The 18820-nt window shown below is 44.1% G+C and overlaps 2 protein-coding genes across 9 annotated transcripts in view; one reads left to right on the top strand and one right to left on the bottom strand.

Annotated features, from left to right (window-relative positions):
- The window catches only part of LRRC42 (leucine rich repeat containing 42), a 21873-nt gene extending 12529 nt beyond the window's left edge, over positions 1-9344 (bottom strand). Inside the window, exons 1-3 of one of the 3 annotated variants that reach the window (XM_023188062.2) lie at positions 8861-9344; positions 7551-7584; positions 2773-3259 (exon numbers count right to left, since the gene is read on the bottom strand). In XM_023188062.2, coding sequence (XP_023043830.1) covers positions 2773-3245 — 473 coding nt within the window. In that variant the 5' untranslated portion in view covers positions 3246-3259; positions 7551-7584; positions 8861-9344. Of the gene's footprint in view, positions 1-2772; positions 3260-7384; positions 7505-7550; positions 7585-8860 lie in introns of all 3 variants that reach the window. The other 2 variants (XM_023188065.2, XM_023188054.2) reach the window with 2 other exon arrangements.
- HSPB11 (heat shock protein family B (small) member 11) overlaps positions 9115-18820 on the top strand; it is a 25936-nt gene continuing 16230 nt past the window's right edge. The window contains exons 1-2 of one of the 6 annotated variants that reach the window (XM_023188106.2): positions 9115-9191; positions 14845-14957. In XM_023188106.2, the coding sequence (XP_023043874.1) occupies positions 14860-14957 (98 nt within the window). In that variant the 5' untranslated portion in view covers positions 9115-9191; positions 14845-14859. Of the gene's footprint in view, positions 9192-9556; positions 9853-11171; positions 11193-14844; positions 14958-18820 lie in introns of those variants that run through there. The other 5 variants (XM_023188091.1, XM_023188112.1, XM_023188098.1 and 2 more) reach the window with 5 other exon arrangements.

Raw genomic sequence — 18820 nt, forward strand, 5'->3', positions numbered from 1 at the left:
TTTTCTGACTATTATATAAATGTTTCTTACATTTTCTGATAATGTATCACTTTCATGGAAAAAAATAAAATATAGAAAAGTATAAAGAATATAAAATCAATTCCAATCCCACCATCTAGACTACTTTTTGGTAGGTTTCTTTTTTCTATCTATGCAGTACATACATTTTAAAAATCTCTTTCTTAGAATATTAATAGTTACATAATATTTCATCATATAAATATACTATAATCTGCTTAACCAATTCCCTACTGTTGAACACTTAGTTTTTAGACTTTCACTCGTACAAAGAGTACAACAATGAACACTCTTATGTAAAAATATCCGTTCCCATCTTTGATTATTACATTAGGGATTAGAATAGATTTTTAGTAAGTAGAATTAATGGGTCAAACAGTATGGATGTTTTCAAGGTTCTTGATACATATTGCCAAACTGCTTCCAGAAATGCTACACTAATTTATGTCCTCATCAAATGTGAATGAAAAGTGCTATTCTCATTCCAATGCAACCAATCTGCCACTACAGCAGTATCCAGATATTGCAAATGGATGAACAGCATTTTCAATAGCATGGGAAGTATTAAGCTATAAAGGTAGGTGGGGGAAAAATAGAATACAAGTTGTACAAAGTATATATTCCCAAATGCATAAAAATAATATATTTGAAAATGATCATGTGAGATGAATTTTTTAGTACTACAATTTTATGTATTCCCCAAATAGTATATATTGCTTTCATAAAATAATTTTAAAACAAGATACACATCACAATTCTATTTTGCCACTGTTCTAACTTTTCAACAACGAACATAAATAACTTGGAAGAAAAAATGAAGGGTAAAATAGATATTCTAAATGCATAAGCTCCAATGAAATATTGCTTGACTTTTTCCTTTAGGCAAGGTAATTTTTTTCCTTTCCACTGGCAGCAGCTCCAAGCCCAGCCACGACCGAGACCACAGCCCAGAGACAGAGCTTTCAAGGTGACTGCTGAGTCTATGAGCCAAGTTTCTGTCCTTTTCTACATGTGTGTCTTTTCTTTTTAAAATACAGTATTTGGCCTGTGGTGAAACCACTATGAGCTGATTAAATAAAGATCATTTTTCTTTTATTAAGCATATGAGCTTACCTTCTGTTTTCAGATACGGCTTTCTCTTATATACATTTTTTGTTCAGCCCTTGTTATAATGCTCATACAGATTGTGCATCTTAATAGTAAGCTGCCGGCTGGGCGCAGTGGCTCACACCTGTAATCCCAGCACTTTGGAAGGCTAAGGTGGGTGGATCACCTGAGGTCAGGAGTTTGAGACAAGCCTGGCCAACGTGGTGAAACCCCGTATTTACTAAAAATACAAAAAATTAGCCAGGCGTGGTGGTGGGTGCCTGTAATCCTGGCTACTTAGGAGGCTGAGTCAGGAGAATTGCTTAAATCTGGGAGGCGGAGGTTGCAGTGAGTCACCTCCAGCCTGGGAAACAAGAGCGAAACTCCATCTCAAAAAAAAAAAAAAAAGTAAGCTGCCTTTCAGGTCTAATCACAGAATAGTTCATACAGTGGTATACAATAAAGCTATTTTAAAAACCTACAAGTAGGCCGGGCACAGTGCCTCATGCCTGTAATCCCAGCACGTTGGGAGGCTGAGGTGGGCGGATCACGAGGTCAGGAGATCGACACCATCCTGGCCAACAGTGAAATCCTGTCTCTACTAAAAATATAAAAATCATGGTGGCACATGCCTGTAATCCCAGCTACTGGGGAGGCTGAGGCAGGCGAATCGCTTGAACCAGGTGGTTGGAGGTTGTAGTGTGAGCTGAGATGCCACTGCCACTCCAGCCTGGTGACAGAGTGAGACTGTCTCAAAAGAAGAAGAGGAAGAAAAAAAAACCTACCAGTATTGATGATAAATGATTTTCAAATTATGTGAAGCAAGGTCCATAAGAATGTATGCAGCATGCTGCCATTTGTATAACAAAGAAGGGAACTACATAAACATGTATGTGTGTAGAACATCTCTAGCATGGTATTTTAAAAACTGGTAACAGTATTTGGTCTCTAGGGAGAGGAAACTGGAGATGAGATAGGAAGAAGGCTTCTGTTTCATTTTATGCCCCTCTGTGTTTGTGTTTAAATTGTTTGTCATGTATATTTTTATGGTTTTTTGCAAGTTTAAAAAGAAATTAGATGTTTTGAAAGTGTTTTTACATGATGGTAAACATTTTAAATAAAGCATATGAGCAAAGGCAAGTCACAAGAGAAAAAATATCTGCTTTGTTAGACAATAGACCTTAATGTTGGGACTTTATCTGAGAATTGCCAAACTTTAGGATATTTGAAATTTTAATCAACCAATCTTTTAAAGTCACTTTTTATCTAATGGTCAGTATTTAGTGGTCTGAAACCAAAAACAGGCCCCAAAACTCTGGATACTTATCTCCTCATATGCAAGAGCATATCAAGAGATATTTGGCAGATCACATTTTGTCTTTTCTATTTTCTCTTTGAAAGCTGGTAGAAGAATATTTTCTACTTAATGGAGAAGCTGTGACAACTAATCCTTGTAAAATGATTTCAGAATAAAGTTAAGTGTCGTCTCGTCTAAGACGTGAGGAGAAGGAAGAGTGATTTTTTTCAATATGGTCTTTCACTTTGTATATGGAAGTTCTAAACTGAAGTGCTATTTGATGAGGGAAGCCCCTGAGCCCACTAAGCCCTAGAGCTTGACAGAATTAACACACCCAATAAAATACTGACTAACCTAATTAGAACACCCACCTGTTTCGCAAACACAGGGAGCAAAGCACCAAACTTCCATAGGCCTCAGTGAATTTCTGTAAAGCCCTCAGCCCTGCACCTGGCTCAGTGAATTTCTGTCTGGCTTCAGCAGCAGAGAACAGCTTTTCGGCAATCTGCTCAGGAAAGCCAATAAGGGAATCAATGTGATCCACATTGTCGGAGATGAAGCCCAGGACAAGGCTGAAGAGGGATTTGGCGGAGTACCGAAGATTCCCCTCCCGGGTATATGTGAAGATGAAATGATCAGTCTTCTCTTTCTGTGCAGTGTCGTCTTCCCTGTTCATGCAAAGCTCCACAGAAAAGCCTTTGGGGAATAGTCTGAAAGGCCTTGGCTTCTGCAGGCTACTCCTGACACCATCCAGAGCCAGATTGACCATGTGCAGCTGCCCATTTTCTCGCACGTAGATGGGCCCTGGGTCTAGGTGGTTTTCTGAGCTGAGGTAGTAAGACATTGCCTTGGTAGCAACTGTGAAAGCAAGACACAGGGAAGCAAATCCAATTAAAATGCCATTTGTAACATGTAACTTCATCTTGCTGTGCTCAGGGCTTTATAAGCCTACCAGGCAGGACTGGTGGCTGTTTTAAGAAAAGCAAAACTTACCAGTTGCCTGGGAACTTTGGCATTCGAGGTTGCCTTTATTGCCTCTACCTGGAATGCCCCTTCCTACTCTCCCCTTTTTCTTGTTTATCTGGCCATCTCCTACTCATCTTTCAAAACCCAGGTCAAGGCCAGACACAGAGGCTCTTGCCTGTAATCCCAGCACTTTGGGAGGCCGAGGCAGGTGGATCACCTGAGGTCAGGAGTTCGAGACCAGCCTGGCCAACATAGTGAAACCCCATCTCTACTAAAAATACAAAAATTAGCCGAGTGCATGCCTGTAGTTCCAGGTACTCGGAAGGCTGAGGCAAGAGAATCGCTTGAACCCGGGAGACAGGGGTTACAGTGAGCCAAGATCGTTTCATTGCACTCCAGCCTGGGTGACAAGAGCAAAACTCCAAAATAACAACAACAACAACAAAAAACCCAGGTCAAAATCTCATCTTTAAAAGTCACACTAAGGGGCCAGGCGCGGTGGCTCAAGCCTGTAATCCCAGCACGTTGGGAGGCCAAGACGGGCGGATCACGAGGTCAGGAGATCGAGACCAGCCTGGCTAACACAGTGAAACCCCGTCTCTACTAAAAAAATACAAAAAACTAGCCGGGCAAGTTGGCGGGCGCCTGTAGTCCCAGCTACTTGGGAGGCTGAGGCAGGAGAGTGGCGTAGACCCGGGAGGCGGAGCTTGCAGTGAGCTGAGATCCCGCCACTGCACTCCAGCCTGGGCGACAGAGCGAGACTCCATCTCAAAACAAAAAAAAAATTCACACTAAGGAAGTTGTCAGCAAAGATTCATTTATGTGTAAATTAATGGCAGAAATTTTATATTAGCAAAACAATTGGAAAACAACCTAAATGTCCAATAATTGGGATGTTAATAAATACGTTATGACTTATACGTGCCACGTACCACGGAATGTGATAAAGTGATTAAAATTATAAATTTTTAAAAAACATGTTTACACACAGAAAAGACTAGAAATAAATAACTTCCTGGCTAGCTTGACACAGTCCACAAACTTCTTGGTTGCGCTTGGTTCACTGTTCTATTTATTTGTTTCTGAGTCTGCCATCTGCTGCTTTGAGCTCCTTGAGAGGAGGAACCACGTTGAATTCTAGCCTTTGGACACTTCGTATCTATTAAAGTTCTATTAGGGCAGTTTTAACATAAAAAAGTCAAACAGTTGGGCATTTCTGCAGTCATGTGGGTAATATTATGTGCCCAAGAACTGGAATACTTGTTTTCCTCCTGAGTAACTGTGAGATTTCAAAATACATGAAAAAGTGCTATGTTAAATAAAATGAAGGTATTTATTTGATGATCATTTCTACAATTTAAAGGGAGAAGAGAGGTAGAATATCATACAGGCCTGATAATATCCCTAAAAGAATCTGATTGAGTTTTAGAGCGAACCAACTCAGCTTCTTCTGCATCAATGCGGGGCCACAATGTGGCCCTGAAGCCACTTACGAGTGTCAGCCACATTGAAGTCCGTGATCAAAAATGCCGAGTCTCTGGAGATGAAACAATGGTCCTGTGTGTGGGAATCAGTACTATCCATGTTTCTCTCAAGGATAATTATGTGTATAAAAGCACTAGAGAAGAGTATTCTGCCTAGCTCTAGAGCCTCACCCTTTCCCGCTCATTTCCTTACGTCCTACTCTCTGGCCCTGTCATACTACCCAGGTAAACTGGCCATGCTCTCATGTCCCACTGGCCATTGCCCGTTCTGTTCCCTTTGGCTGGAACATCCTGCTCTGCCTCCCTGACCTAGCTAATTCCTACTCATCATTAATATCGTCCCTCTTCTGGGAAACCTTCCCTAACCCCTGCACCAGTATGTGCCTGTCTGGTTTTCCCAGAGCACCCAGTCTCTCCAGCATAGCACTTAGAACCATGTACTATGTCTGTTCACTTGTTAATGTACCCAGAGTGGTGAGCTTTTTGAAGGCAAGGTACTTATTTGATTCATCTATCTTTCCCAGGCCTGACATAGTGCCTAGTACTAAGTAAGCCCTCAAAAGATATTTGCTCAACTGTATGAAAGGAAGGGTAAGACCTCAAAGGACAAACTTAGTGCTCTCAGTTGCAGAGCCTGCTGATACTGTTGCTAGGAGCCAGCTCCTTTTCCAGGCAACAGCTGCAGGCTCCTCCCCTACTTGCCAGACCATTCTGCAGGTGGCAGAGGCAAAGCAGACGATGGGAGAATATTGCTACTGGTAGTACAAGGGGTGGGAGACAACTAAACTAAAAAACGGGGAAAACATTCTGTCACAGTGCTGGCTCTTATAACCCATACTTTTCTCTTGCCAGCATTTACAGCGCCTGCTGCTAAGGAGATGCCTCATTTATTCTGAGCTCTTCTTCCAGTAGGGGTGAGCATCTGGACCCTCCAACCTTGCAGACCTTAATTTTGACTGAGGAAGTAAAGCAGATGTCCTTTGGTTTTTATCCCTGTCATTTAACATTCAGAGCTCTACTCTACCTGTAGATCAGAAAGCAGATGCTAGGTATGGCCCTAAGAAGGACTGACGTGATTTTAACAGCAGAAAGACAAACTCTATGGAAGATACCCTATTACAGTGGATGAATACACTGTGAACTCCCTGAGCAATGAAACAGGGTCTGCCCATCTGTATTGCCCCCAACCCTCACCCCAATAGTGTCTTCCACAAACACTGTTGTAAAATGGACAAATGGATGGATGGCTGGGTGGGTGGGTGGGTGACCACTTCAGATGAAAATTAGAAGTCTGATTCCATCCAGCAGAGGGCACAAGCAGTTTGGGACTAGAGTAAGGACCCTAATCTGGGCTCCTCAAAATCCGGGACGCTTTGGCTTCCGTGGATCATTTTCAAAAAAAGGGAACAGTTCTGGTTTTTTGTTTGTTTTTCTTTAAATTACCCACCAAATACCATTTCTCTTTCTAAATGAGGACAGAATAAATACAATTTTTTCCTGGAGAGTAAACCCACATCATTTGTCCAGAAGCCACTGGAGGAATTGACTTTGGTTCAGGAATCCTGGTGTCCTTTAATTTCTACTACTAAATCAGCACATCCTGCATTCTCTCAAAAGGGAGCTTCCTGAGAGTCTATGAGGTACTATAACATGATCTAAGCATTAAATTAACATTTGAACCCTTCAAGGCTAAGGACCAGAAAGGCCAGAGAATTCTACATAAAACTTCTCTACTTGGGTTCATTTGACCCTCACTAATGTACAAGATGGTGTACAGGGTGGTGTATTACAAATGGACCTGTTCTAAACCATGGTGAAAACCCCATCCAAATTGAAAAATGAAAATACTTAGTCACTACAACAATAACAATGTCCAATGTAGGTCGTAGTAGCTGTATTATATATTGGATCAAGAATAACAGCGACATTTTGATAGTCTCCCAGCCTGCTACAGTAAGGCAGCTTTGTAACCCATACGACAGCATAGAAAAATATTATAATCATGTATGTTCTAGCATTTGGTCACCACAAGAGAGCCAAAGTTACCACGAAGTGTACCATTTCATCAAATGAATGAAACATAGCTGTATTACATTAAAAACTCAGTTCTACACAGCTTTCTTGAAAAAGGCCAGATAAAATTATCGATACTACATATGACAGTTTTTTAGACCTTGAATCCAGTTTTCCAAGCAAAAAGCATGACGATCCCAGTCAGGTGAACCGGGGTTATCAGGGAGCCCACAGGGTAAAATTATGAGCTGAATCTACAGCTAATTTGAAGAGAAGAAGAAGAAAATACCTAACTTCAGAAGATAAAGTAAGATAAAAATCCCCTAAGAATAGTAAGTTGTAGGAATAACTATGATGTTTAACGATATTGGATGATGGCTACCATTTATTAAGCACCTACCAGTTGCCAAGCACTGTGTTAGGTACTACATAAAGTGATCTCATGTAATCTCTAATGATCCTATGAGGTCAGTGTTGCCTTTTAATAGACAAAGAGACCCACGGAAATAAAATAACTTACTCTAGAACAGAGCTAGTAAGTGGCAGAGCCAGAATTCAATCTCAGGGCCGCATTACTCCAAAGCTCAACCTCTTTCCTTGGCATGATGCTGTTTCTCAAGACTAAAAATATGACATTAGCCTTAAGGATAGAAAAAAAAAAAATGTGAAAAATTAATCTCACCCACCTGTTTGATCCCTCTAGTATTCACTGGTTGAAGCCTAAGGGGAGGGGGGAGGGATAAGATTGAAAAAAAAAAACAAAAACAAAAAACGAAAACCAGTGCACATCTAGGGAAAGAGCTGGTGGGAACAGAGCCAGGACAGTTACAACGAGGCCTCCCTTCTTCCCTCTGCCAGGCCCAAAATGAGCTACATCCATATACCAGGAGAACATCTGCCAATCCATGGCCTTCATCCCAAGGCTGTAGACACTTAGTTTATCTGAAAATGTAGTATTCTTGGGAAAATTTCTAAATAAAAATCTAAACAGAAACTAAACTATGGGTAGTTCTAAACCAGCAATAACCAACAATCCACCTTCATTGTTCTGTGTGTTCCCATTCTTCAATTTTCAACTTTCCTCACTACTTTTTTCCTATAATATGCACTTTACTACCTGCCTTCTCACCGATACCTTTTCCTCTCTCAGGCTCCTACTGCCCCCAAGAACATGCCAATCTCTCCCACAATGTGACTCTTCACAACTCTTGGGCTTCTCACACCAAAAATCCTAACCCCACTCCCTTCGCTCACCTCAGCTCCCCTGCCCCCCTCAACCCTCAGACCCTTCCAGCCCTTCCGTGCTCCTGCTGAAAGGTGGCTTGCTTGTTCCACAGACCCAACCCTTCCAACCTCCAATCTCCCAACCTCCACCTGCCTCCCTTTCCTTCCCCATACTCCTCCACCCCCACTCCTCCTCTCCACCATCCATTCTTTCCTTCTTCCCACTCCAGGGGCTTCCCTCTCCTAGGACCCCAATCTCTCCATCCCTTTCCTTGCCTTCTGTTCTCAATCTTCAAGACCCTCTTCCTTCACGCCTCACTATTCCCAACTTGGCATTCCACACCCCCAACTTTTCTTCCCTGTCCCCAAGACCCCACCCTCTCTATTCCTATCCTAGCTCCTTTCCTCCTTGAACCCCTAAAATCCCATTTTCTTTCCCCATTCCTTCTTCCCGCTCTCTCCCCACGCATGCCTTCGTTCCGCTCTCTCCCCACGCGTGCCTCTCCCCGAGTCCACCCAGGCTAATCCTGCTCCCTATCCCACCCCGGCCCCGAACCCCAATTCTCACACGTCCCCATAGCCTGCCCCCGCACCCCTACGCCACCCTTAAACCCATCGTCCACACCCATATACCTCACCCTCCCCTCAACCCGCGCCCCGCCGTCCCTCTCGGGCTTCCCCTCCCCCACCCCGCCGCTCCCTAACACCCCGCCCCCGCTCCCACACGCAACCCGGGGCCCCGCGAGCGGCCCGGCCCGCGGCCGCCACCTACCTGTGCCCCTGCCCGGGGCAGCGAGCGGCAGCTCCTCTGTGGCGGCTCCCTCCTCCCGCGGCGCGGCTGACGGAGAAGGGCTCAGCACCCCGGGCACAAAGCTAGGGAGGGTGGGACACAGCGAGGGTGGGAGGCGGGAGGGGGCTGGGGGCAACCAGGCGCCGTGGGACCGCGGGACCGGCGGGGGCGGGGGCAAGGCTGGGCCGGGGAGGCGCGCGTGCGCGGGCCCCGGCACGAAGGCGGAGCCGGGTCTAGAGGCGGGGCCGGGTCTAGAGGCGGGGCCGGGCCCCAGGCAGGCGACCCGAGGGCCGAGGGTTTGGAACTGGCAGAGGTAGGCCCTGCGCGTGCGTGCTCGCGGGAGGGCGGATCCCCTGGGTCCTGCGGGCCCCAGGGATACAGCTGAGCTGGGGGAGGGTAGGCAGCGCAAGTCCTGGGACTGCCCTGGGGAAAGGCTCGGGAGTGGCTGCGCATCTTGGCCCGCGACGTAATGGGAGCTGGAGAAGGCGGGGCCCAGGGCGGGCGGGGCCTGTGGGAGGCGTGGCGCGAAGAGCTTGGGGTGGGAGGGGCCGAGGCCGCGGCGGGGTGGGGCCTGTGGGAGGCGTGGCGCTAAGAGGTCGGGGTAGGAGCGAGCGCGCCCGGGAACTCTGCGGAGGCCGCGGCGGCCGGGGGGGCGCGGCTGAGGGCAGGGCGGGGCCTGTGGGAGTCGTGGCGCGAAGAGCTCGGGGTAGGAGCGCGCGCCCGGGAACTCCGCTGTGGTCGCGGCGAGGGGGCGGGGCTGAGGGTGAGACGGGGCTTGTGGGAGGCGTGGCGCGAAGATTTCGGAGTTGGAGCGCGCGCGGCGCAAACTACGCGGAGGCTGCGGCGAGGAGGCGGGGCTGTGGGTTGGGGCGCTCTGCGTGGGGCGGGGCGAAAGGGAGGTTTCGAGCCAGGAAGGTCCGGCACACAGAGCTAACGGGAGTCCCAGGCGAGCGGGCCGCGGGGTGGGCATGCTGGTACCAGGGGGTGTGGGGGCCTGGCCGGGCAAGGCATAAGGAAGGGGATGCTGGTGGGAAGGGAGCAACAGTGGAGGGTGGTGAAGAGACGAGCAACGGGAGGCGTGGAAGGGCCGTCGCGGGAGGTGTGACGCCGACCCGCCTTCTCCTCTAGACCCTGGAGGCGCCAGTGCCAGCCCTCGAAGCTCTTTGAGGCCAGAAATAGCGTCTTGACCACCAAAAGGGAAAACCAGTTGTAAATCGAAATTAATTAGCCTACCAAAATGTAAGGTGTCAGCCGCACCGTAACCCATCTAGCTATGAGTTGTACCTAAGGTCGGGGGCATTTATTATATTATTTACATAATTTGGGGCGGGGCCTCCACAAGTCTGAGGCTCTAGGGCCCTCGGAGGTCTGTCTCGACAGGGCCTTGGACTGAGGAGGAGGGTTTGGGGTGGAGGTGAGAAGGTGGTGCCAGGGCTGGTTTGTCTTGGAAGCCGTGGCCTTGTCCCCGCGGAGACAAGCCGTAGGCCGGGTCCGCGTTTTCTAAAGTACACCACGTTCCCAATGGATGGTACTTGAAAGAGCGTGAGGAGTCCAGCTGTAGCACCAGAACCAAGGGGGCTGGTCAGGGAGAAGGTGGTCTAAGGACTTGACCTGAAGAGGTTTGGAGAAGGAAGGCCCACAAAGGGCATGTGAGCTAGCGATGAAAGAGTGAACTGGGGACGAAACCAGTGGCCCTAATAAGGAAGACAGGATAAAGCATCAGGGAATTCCAGGGTCAGGGATTGTAAAAAATGGAAAGGATAGCACCCCAGAGTGTACCACCTTTGGTAAACTGCGGCCCTGAGGAAATTACCTTGCTCTAAAGGGGTGGGGGATTAGACTACCTCCCAAACCTGCACTTTTGTTTTGTTTTTTGGAGACATCATCACTCTGTAGCCCAGGCTGGAGTGCAGTGGCGCAATCTCACCTCACTGAGCCTCCGCCTCCTGGGTTCAGGCGATTCTTCTGCCTCAACCTCCGGATTAGCTGGGATTACAGGTGCCCGCCACCACACCCGGCTAGTTTTTACATCTTTAGTAAAGACGAGGTTTTACCATGTTGGTCAGGCTCGTCTTGAACTGCTGGCCTCAAGTGATCCACCTGCCTGGGCCTCCCAAAGTGCTGGGATTACAGGCGCCTGCCACCAGGTCCGGCTAATTTTTGTATTTTTAGTAGAGGGGGTTTCGGGGTTTCACTATGTTGCCCAGGCTGGTCTTGAACTTGTGAGCTCAAGCTGTCCGCCCATTTCGGCCTCTCAAAGTGTCAGGATTATAGGCGTGAGTCACCAGCCCGTCATTGTATGGATTTCTCTAAGGTTGGTTGCCTCTTGTCATTAACTGCAACAAAAGAATCTTAAAGAAAACCCAGTCTCTGCCATTTCTACTTAAGTAATTCTACCCCAAACAGGAAATAGGAAGGATAATGGTGAATATAGAAGGTGTGAAATGAGTTTTGCATTAAAGCATGTGTTTGCTTCTCAGAAAACTTAAGGATGTGAGATAAGAAAAGAACTGAACACTTGGGGAGTACATTCTTTCCTATTCATCTGCTCCAATCAACCCTGAAGTGTAACTCTTTTTTAAAAAACAAGTTCTCGGCCAGACACAGTGACTCGCTCCTGAAATCCCAGCACTTTGGGTGGCCAAGGCGGGCGGATCGCTTGAGCTCAGGAGTTAGAGACCAGCCTGGGCCACATGGCAAAAGCCCGTCCCAACAAAACAAAAAGATGAGCTGGGTGTGGTGGTGTGTGCTTGTAGTCCCAGCTACTAGGAAGGCTGAGGTGGGAGGATCGCTTGAGCCGGGGAGGCAGACATTGCATTGAGCCAAGATCACATCGTTGCACTCCAGCCTGGGCCATAGAGCCAGACCTTATCTCAAAAAAAAAAAAAAAAAGTTCTCTCCCTATGTCTCCAACCCTCACATTTCCACCCCCAAATAGATTACTGCATAGTTTCCCCAGCTTTACACTATTTATACTTGGGTCCAATAATTACGTGTGGATGTGCTGTCCTCTATACGATGGTATATTTAGCAGCATTCTCCCTCCCAAGTTGTGACAGCTAAAACTTCACATGTTGTGAAGTGTCCGTTGGAGGCCAAAATCTACCCCCAGTCCAGTTGAGAACCACTGGAGTACGGAGTACAAGATAAACTTCATTGCCGTTTTTCAGATCTTTCATCTGAAAGATCTTTCATCATCTATTTTTCAGATCTTTCATCATCTATTCCCTATCTACCTTTCCTACAATTTGACTCAGTCTAAGAGAACTACCAGTGCAGGCATCCTGTCTTTGGCTTCCTCCATAGATTTCTTTAGCTTCTTCCATAGATTATGATCTTTTACTGACTTTTCTTGGATGTTTCCAGGAATGAAAGAAATTTAAAATCTTTACTTTGCACGAAAGTCCTTGTCTCTCCAAAGTCTTCCTGCTCAAAATGTGTATTTGTTGAGTTCAGTTCACACCCCTGGAAGTGTAAAAAAAAAATCCTTTTGCCATTTGTGAGCACCACAGAGAGTAAAAATGGTAGTCATATTTCTATTTTTCACCTTCCTCTATGTAATATGGTTTATAGATCATCATGAACTTTTTACTCTCCTCTGAACAATATCACGCCTGACAATGTCCTACTTAAAACATACTACCCAGAACTGAACACAGTGTTCTGGATGTGCATCACACGATGTTAGTACATAGTATATTATACTATTAGTTTCATGCTTATTCATCTTCCTTGACTCTCTGAGCTTGAAAGCAAGAACCAAGTCTTAGTCACTTAAGTTGTTATATTCATCTTTGCAATACTAGCACGGTGCTTGGCCCTTAGTTCAAGTGGTGTTCAAAAATGTTGATGGAATGTGGTACTTCCTTAACTCTAAGATAGCATTCTATTACCTTTAGGGGCAGATAGAGTACAGTGTTGCCTTATATTGACTTTGTGATCAACCAAACCTATATGTATCAGATCAGAGGTTGGCAAACGTTTTTGTAAAGGGCCAAATAGTAAATATTTCAGGTTTTATGGGCCTTGTAGTCTGTTACAGTGACTCAGCTATGTCACTGTAACATATAATCAGCCATAGGCAATATATCAGCGAATGAGCATAGCCAGTTTCCAAAATAATTCATGGACATTAAAATCTGAGTTTCATGTAATTTTTGTGTGTCACAGTATATTTTGATTTAAAAAAAATTTTTAAATGTTAAACACATTTTTAGCTTGTGGGCCGTACAAAAACAAATGGCAGGCTAGATTTGGCTCACAGGCAGTAGTTTGCTAACCCCTGATTTAGACTAACCCTTGTATGACTGATTTTTTTCAAAACTGAGTAAAGGTTTTTACTTTTATCCTTATTAGATGACTTACTCATTGCAAGCCATCTTTCTACCTTGCTCATTTCTTTTTGAATGCTAATTCTGTCACCTAGCATATCAGCTGACATCCCAGCTTTGTGTCTACAAAATTGATGAGCATACTTTGTGCATCCTTAATTAATAAAAATGTTGAGTAGGATAAGGATAGAAGTCCTCCACAAGTTCATTTTCTTCCATTAATCATCATTCTTTGAGTACAGCCACTCAGAGTTAGAAATATCTACCTAGAGTACTGGCTGTAACCCAATTCATATTTCTCTGTCGGGTTCACAGGGTATCTTGAGAAGCTTTGTCTGAAGCTTTGTCGAAATATTTAGAACATGTTCCAAATGGGTAGGAATTCCATCAGACAAACAGAAATGTATAGGTTTGGTTTAGCTTGTAAACTAATGTTACTGCTACTTCCAATTTTAGTATTTCCTTGGTTACATTTTCAAGGCTACCGTTTTAATAATTAAATTTAATAATTTTCGGGTTTTGTTGAGAATTAGCATTCAAGTTTATCAACCTGTATTTACAGGATTCATCATCTTTCTCCTCTTAAAACTGAGGCTTGACAGTGTTCACACTGACTGGTTCTCTGGTATCAATAGTGTCAAAAGCTGTGGTAAGATTGGTAGAGAAAAGAGGCACAAAAAATTAAAATATATGTTTTTTCTTACCAATGTTACCACACTTTTAATACTATCGATACTAGTTTTTAAAATATAATAGAAAGTGAACTGTATTCTAATAAACAAAAACTAAGAATAAATGCATTTTTATAAAATACTGATATTGGCTGGGCACAGTGGCGCATGCCTTTAATACCAGCACTTTGAAACGCTGAGGCAGGAGGATCACTTGAGGCCAGGAGTTTTAAGACTAGCCTGAGCAAGCTGGGTGTGGTGGCTCACGCCTGTAATCCCAGCACTTTGGGAGGCTGAGGTGGGCAGATCACGAGGTCAGGAGTTTGAGACCAGCCAGGCCAACATGGTGAAACCCCGTCTCTACTAAAAATACAAAAATTAACCTGGCGTGGTGGTGGGTGCCTGTAATCCCAGCTACTCAGGAGGCTGAGGCAGGAGAATCGCTTGAAACCGGAAGGCGGAGGTTGCATTGAGCCAAGATCGTGCCATTGCACTCCAGCTTGGGCAACAACAGTGAGACTCCGTCTCAAAACAAAGACTAGCCTATGCAGTATAGCAAGACCCCATCTCTACAGAAAAAAAAAAATTTTTTTTTGGCCTCCGAACGTGCTGGGATTACAGGCGTGAGCCACCGCGCCCGGCCTAATTGAGTATTTTTATGGTATTCCATGTTGTTCTCCTCTGTTGACCTTCTTCCTGTACCTCTGTGTTTTTGTTTTTTTGTTTGGCTAGCGTAGTCAGGGACTTATTTTGTGAAGCAGAGTGGCAGAAATAGTCAAGTCTTATAGATTATCCCTGGGAGAGGTTTCTTATATAAACAAACATGTTAGAGTCCCTCCCACATGTTGAATAGCTTGGGTGTTAAACCATCTGCTAGGCAACAGCCTTTCCTTCTCACTTGGTTTTCTCAGATAAAGTTTAGAGAATCAAGAAGTTGCTTTTTTTGTTATTTTTTGATTTGCAGGTTAAACATTTTAAGATGAGAAAAATTGATCTGTGTCTGAGCTCTGAAGGGTCCGAAGTGATTTTAGCTACATCAAGTGATGAAAAACACCCACCTGAAAATATCATTGATGGGTAAGAGTTACTATACTTTGTTGTTTACAGTCTTAAATCAGTGAATCCCTTGAGTACTTGGACTGTGTTTTATAACAACTTGTCCTATTAAACATAGTTTAATAAATGTTTGGTGAATTATCTGATATCCACTTTTGGTACCATTTCTGAAACTAATTCAGTTGTTTATTTTTAGGTTTTTGATCCTTTTCTTTATAATGCCTAAACTGAACTCTTCATACAAATAGGTTTTTTTAGAAGTGGTTGACCAAGGCAAAAACTCAAACAACTTCATTTTATGGAAGTGTAAATTTTAAGGTCTGGTTTTGGTTTTACTCCAAGTTTTTCTTGGAATAAGAATGTAAATATTATAACTTCCTATATACTACGTATTTCCTTACTGGTCTAAGTGATATCTTTGCAGAACTGAATGCTTCATTCCCTGTTATCATGTATTGTTTTGCCTCTCCCCTTTTCGATATCCTTTCAATTTCTACTCTTCATTGTGCTACAGCTTTTTCTAGGTAGGTATTTTTCTAAATATTGTTCTTAGACTTCTGATTCCAAGAAAAAGCAGTTAATGGGAGAACTCCTTTTTTTCTTTTTTTTAAGACAGAGTCTCACTCTGTCACCCAGGCCAGAGTCCAGTGGCGCCATCATGGCTCACTGCAACCTCCGCCTCCCAGGTTCAAGTGATTCTCCTGCCTCAGCCTCTTGAGTAGCTGGGACTACAGTAGTACGCCACCACACTTGGCTAATTTTTGTATTTTTTACTAGAGACGGGGTTTCACTATATTGGCCAAGCTGGTCTCAAACTCCTGACCTTGTGATCCACCCACCTCAGCCTCCCAAAGTGCTGGGATCACAGGCGTGAGCTACTGAGCCCACCTGAGAACTCCCTTTTATTTTAAGATGGAGTTTTGCTCTTGTTGCCCAGGCTGCAGTGCGATAGCACAAATCTCGGCTCACCAAAACCTCCGCCTCCCGAGTTCAAGTGATTCTCCTGCCTCAGCCTCCCGAGTAGCTGGGATTACAGGCATGCACCACCACGCCTGGCTAATTTTGTATTTTTAGTAGAGATGGGGTTTCTCCATGTTGGTCAGGCTGGTCTTGAACTCCCGACCTCAGGTGATTTGCCCATCTTCGCCTCCCAAAATGTTGGGATTACAGGCGTGAGCCACCGTGCCTGGTGGAGAACTCCTTTTTTAATAGTTCTAGCTTATTACTTTCTTGAGCCCTCTTTCTTGGTATATGTACAATGACCAGAGTTTGACTCATAGAACCATCTAATTTTAGGCCTGGAAGGACTTGTGGGTTTATTTTGCCAAAACCCTTTATTTCAGACTTGTGGTAAGAGAGGTCTAAGGAGGTTAAGTACTACTTTTAATTATTGAAGGCGGAACCAGTTGTAACAGAGGTTTCATGATACTTTATGTATCTTGAAGCCCATGTATCTGGATGAAATTCTAGCAACTCAGCCTCTTCCTTGAAGCCTAGTTGTAATCTTTATGACAATTGACTTTTCCCCTCAGATTCGTTTATCTCTTTGCTGGGGTCCAATAACAGTTGGTATATACCTCTGTTACCTTACTTTTTCCTTTATTGTACTGTTTATTTTTAATGTTTGTTTCCTCTCTCAACTGTGAATTCCTAGAAGTCAGAGCCTATTTCTATGAGTCAAACTTGACTAATATTGGAAAGCAATCAACGTCTACACATACACACATACATATAAACACATATATATGCATATATTACTCTACATTTGCATAGGGCTTTATAATTTCATAGATACTTTGTCAGTTGACCCTCACAGTAATCTTGGGGAATAAGAAGCACAAAAAAGTATTTTCAACTCCGTCGTAAAGATGAAGAAAAGAATGATCAGATGACTTGCTCAAAATAAAAATGACTTGCTCAAAATTACACAGATAAGCAAGGGGCAGAATCAGCTAACACTCATGTCTTCTAACTTGTATTTCAGGGATCTTTGTGCTACACTGGGTTAACTCAAACTTAATTTGAATCAAAAATTTAATATCTGCTTTTTGCCTGTGTCTCTTCTTTCTTCTTCTTAGTTGTTTACTTCCTGAAATTCAGGTAATAGTTACTATCCTACTCTGACTTGGAGTAGAAAAATTAATATGGGAACTGCTTTAAGAATACACAGAACTGTGGAGATTTGCCTTAAGTTGTTTGCCAGAAATAGAGGACTTTCCAGAAACACTCTTTGATTCTGATTGGAGATAGATTAGTTTTCCAAGGCAAGATCAATTTACCTTGCAATACTTTGGTGATCTTTCTCTCAAGCGAGTCTGTTTTATATGTTTATAGAATGTTAGGATTAGCTTTCATATATTGCAGTTAATATTTTAGGCTCTGTCCATTTTGATAAATAAGGACATAATATTTTTTAGATTAGACAAAAACTCTTAGTACAGGAAAACATATGGAATAATGTAGTTACTGTCCTGATAACTGAACAGAGTACATAGGGGACTTTTTTTTTTTTTTTTTTTTGAGACGGAGTCTCGCTCTGTGGCCCAGGCTGGAGTGCAGTGGCCGGATCTCAGCCCACTGCAAGCTCTGCCTCCCGGGTTTACACCATTCTCCTGCCTCAGCCTCCTGAGTAGCTGGGACTACAGGCGCCTGCCACCTCTCCCGGCTAGTTTTTTGTATTTTTTAGTAGAGACGGGGTTTCACCGTGTTAGCCAGGATGGTCGCGATCTCCTGACCTCATGATCCACCCGTCTCGGCCTCCCAAAGTGCTGGGATTACAGGCTTGAGCCACCGCGCCCGGCCAACATAGGGGACTTTTAATGTATATGCAGTTCCAGAAAATAATTAGACAGTATATTGTAGACACTAAAAGTTAATTTCTGGCCAGGCGCGGTGGCTCATGTCTGTAATCCCAGCACTTCAGGAGGCTGAGGCAGGCAGATCAGTTGAGGTCAGAAGTTCAAGACCAGCCTAGCCAACTTGGTAAAACTCTGTCTCTACTAAAAATACCAAAAAATTAGCCAGGTGTGGTGGCGTGCGCCTATATTCCCAGCTACTCGGGAGGCTGGGGCACCAGAATTGCTTGAACCCAGGAGGTGGAGGTTCGGTGAGCTGAGATCGTGTCACTGCACTCCAGCCTGGGTGGCAGAGCGAGACTCTGTCTCAAAGAAAAACAGAAAGTTATTTTCTGTTCACAGTTCCTTTATCTAAATAGAGTAACCATAGAATTATTTGGAGAAAACAGTGCTATAAATGTGTCCCTACAGGATAATGGAATGTTGTTTTATGGCCCTGCTCCAAACTCTCCATTCCTTCAGAAATAAGAGTTAAATAAATAGCCAGGCATAGTGGCTGAGGCAGGAGGATAGCTTGAGGTCAGGAGCTTGAGACTAGCCTGGGCAACGTAGCAAGACCGCATCACTAAAAAAAGAAAATGATTATAGTTCTTCTTTTCCTCTGCCCTTTGTGTTTAATGTGTCAGTGAAAAAGGGGAAAAGAGGTTCTACACTAGGAAAAAAAAAAAGCCAAGTAAAAAAGAAGAGACAGAATCAGTTTTTTTGGTGTAGTGTAGAAGAATACTGTATTTAGAATTAACATTCCTGGGTAAGTGAACTATGTGTTATCTTGGTCAAAGAGTATATATATTACTCTTTGAACCTCAGTTACTGATCTGAAAAATGGGGATAATACCACCTTTCCTGCTGACCTCAGAATTGAGAAAAAAAATCACATGAGATAATCCATGTAAAATAGGTGTTAGCTATAAAGTCATATTTAAAAGAAAACTACCACTTTGATGACTTCCTTATACATAATTACAAGATTTAGTTAGATGTCTTTTTTTTTTTTTGAGACAGGGTCTCACTCTGTCACCCAGAGTGACA

The sequence above is a fragment of the Piliocolobus tephrosceles genome, chromosome 1 (assembly GCF_002776525.5).
Source record: "Piliocolobus tephrosceles isolate RC106 chromosome 1, ASM277652v3, whole genome shotgun sequence".
NCBI lineage: Eukaryota > Metazoa > Chordata > Mammalia > Primates > Cercopithecidae > Piliocolobus > Piliocolobus tephrosceles.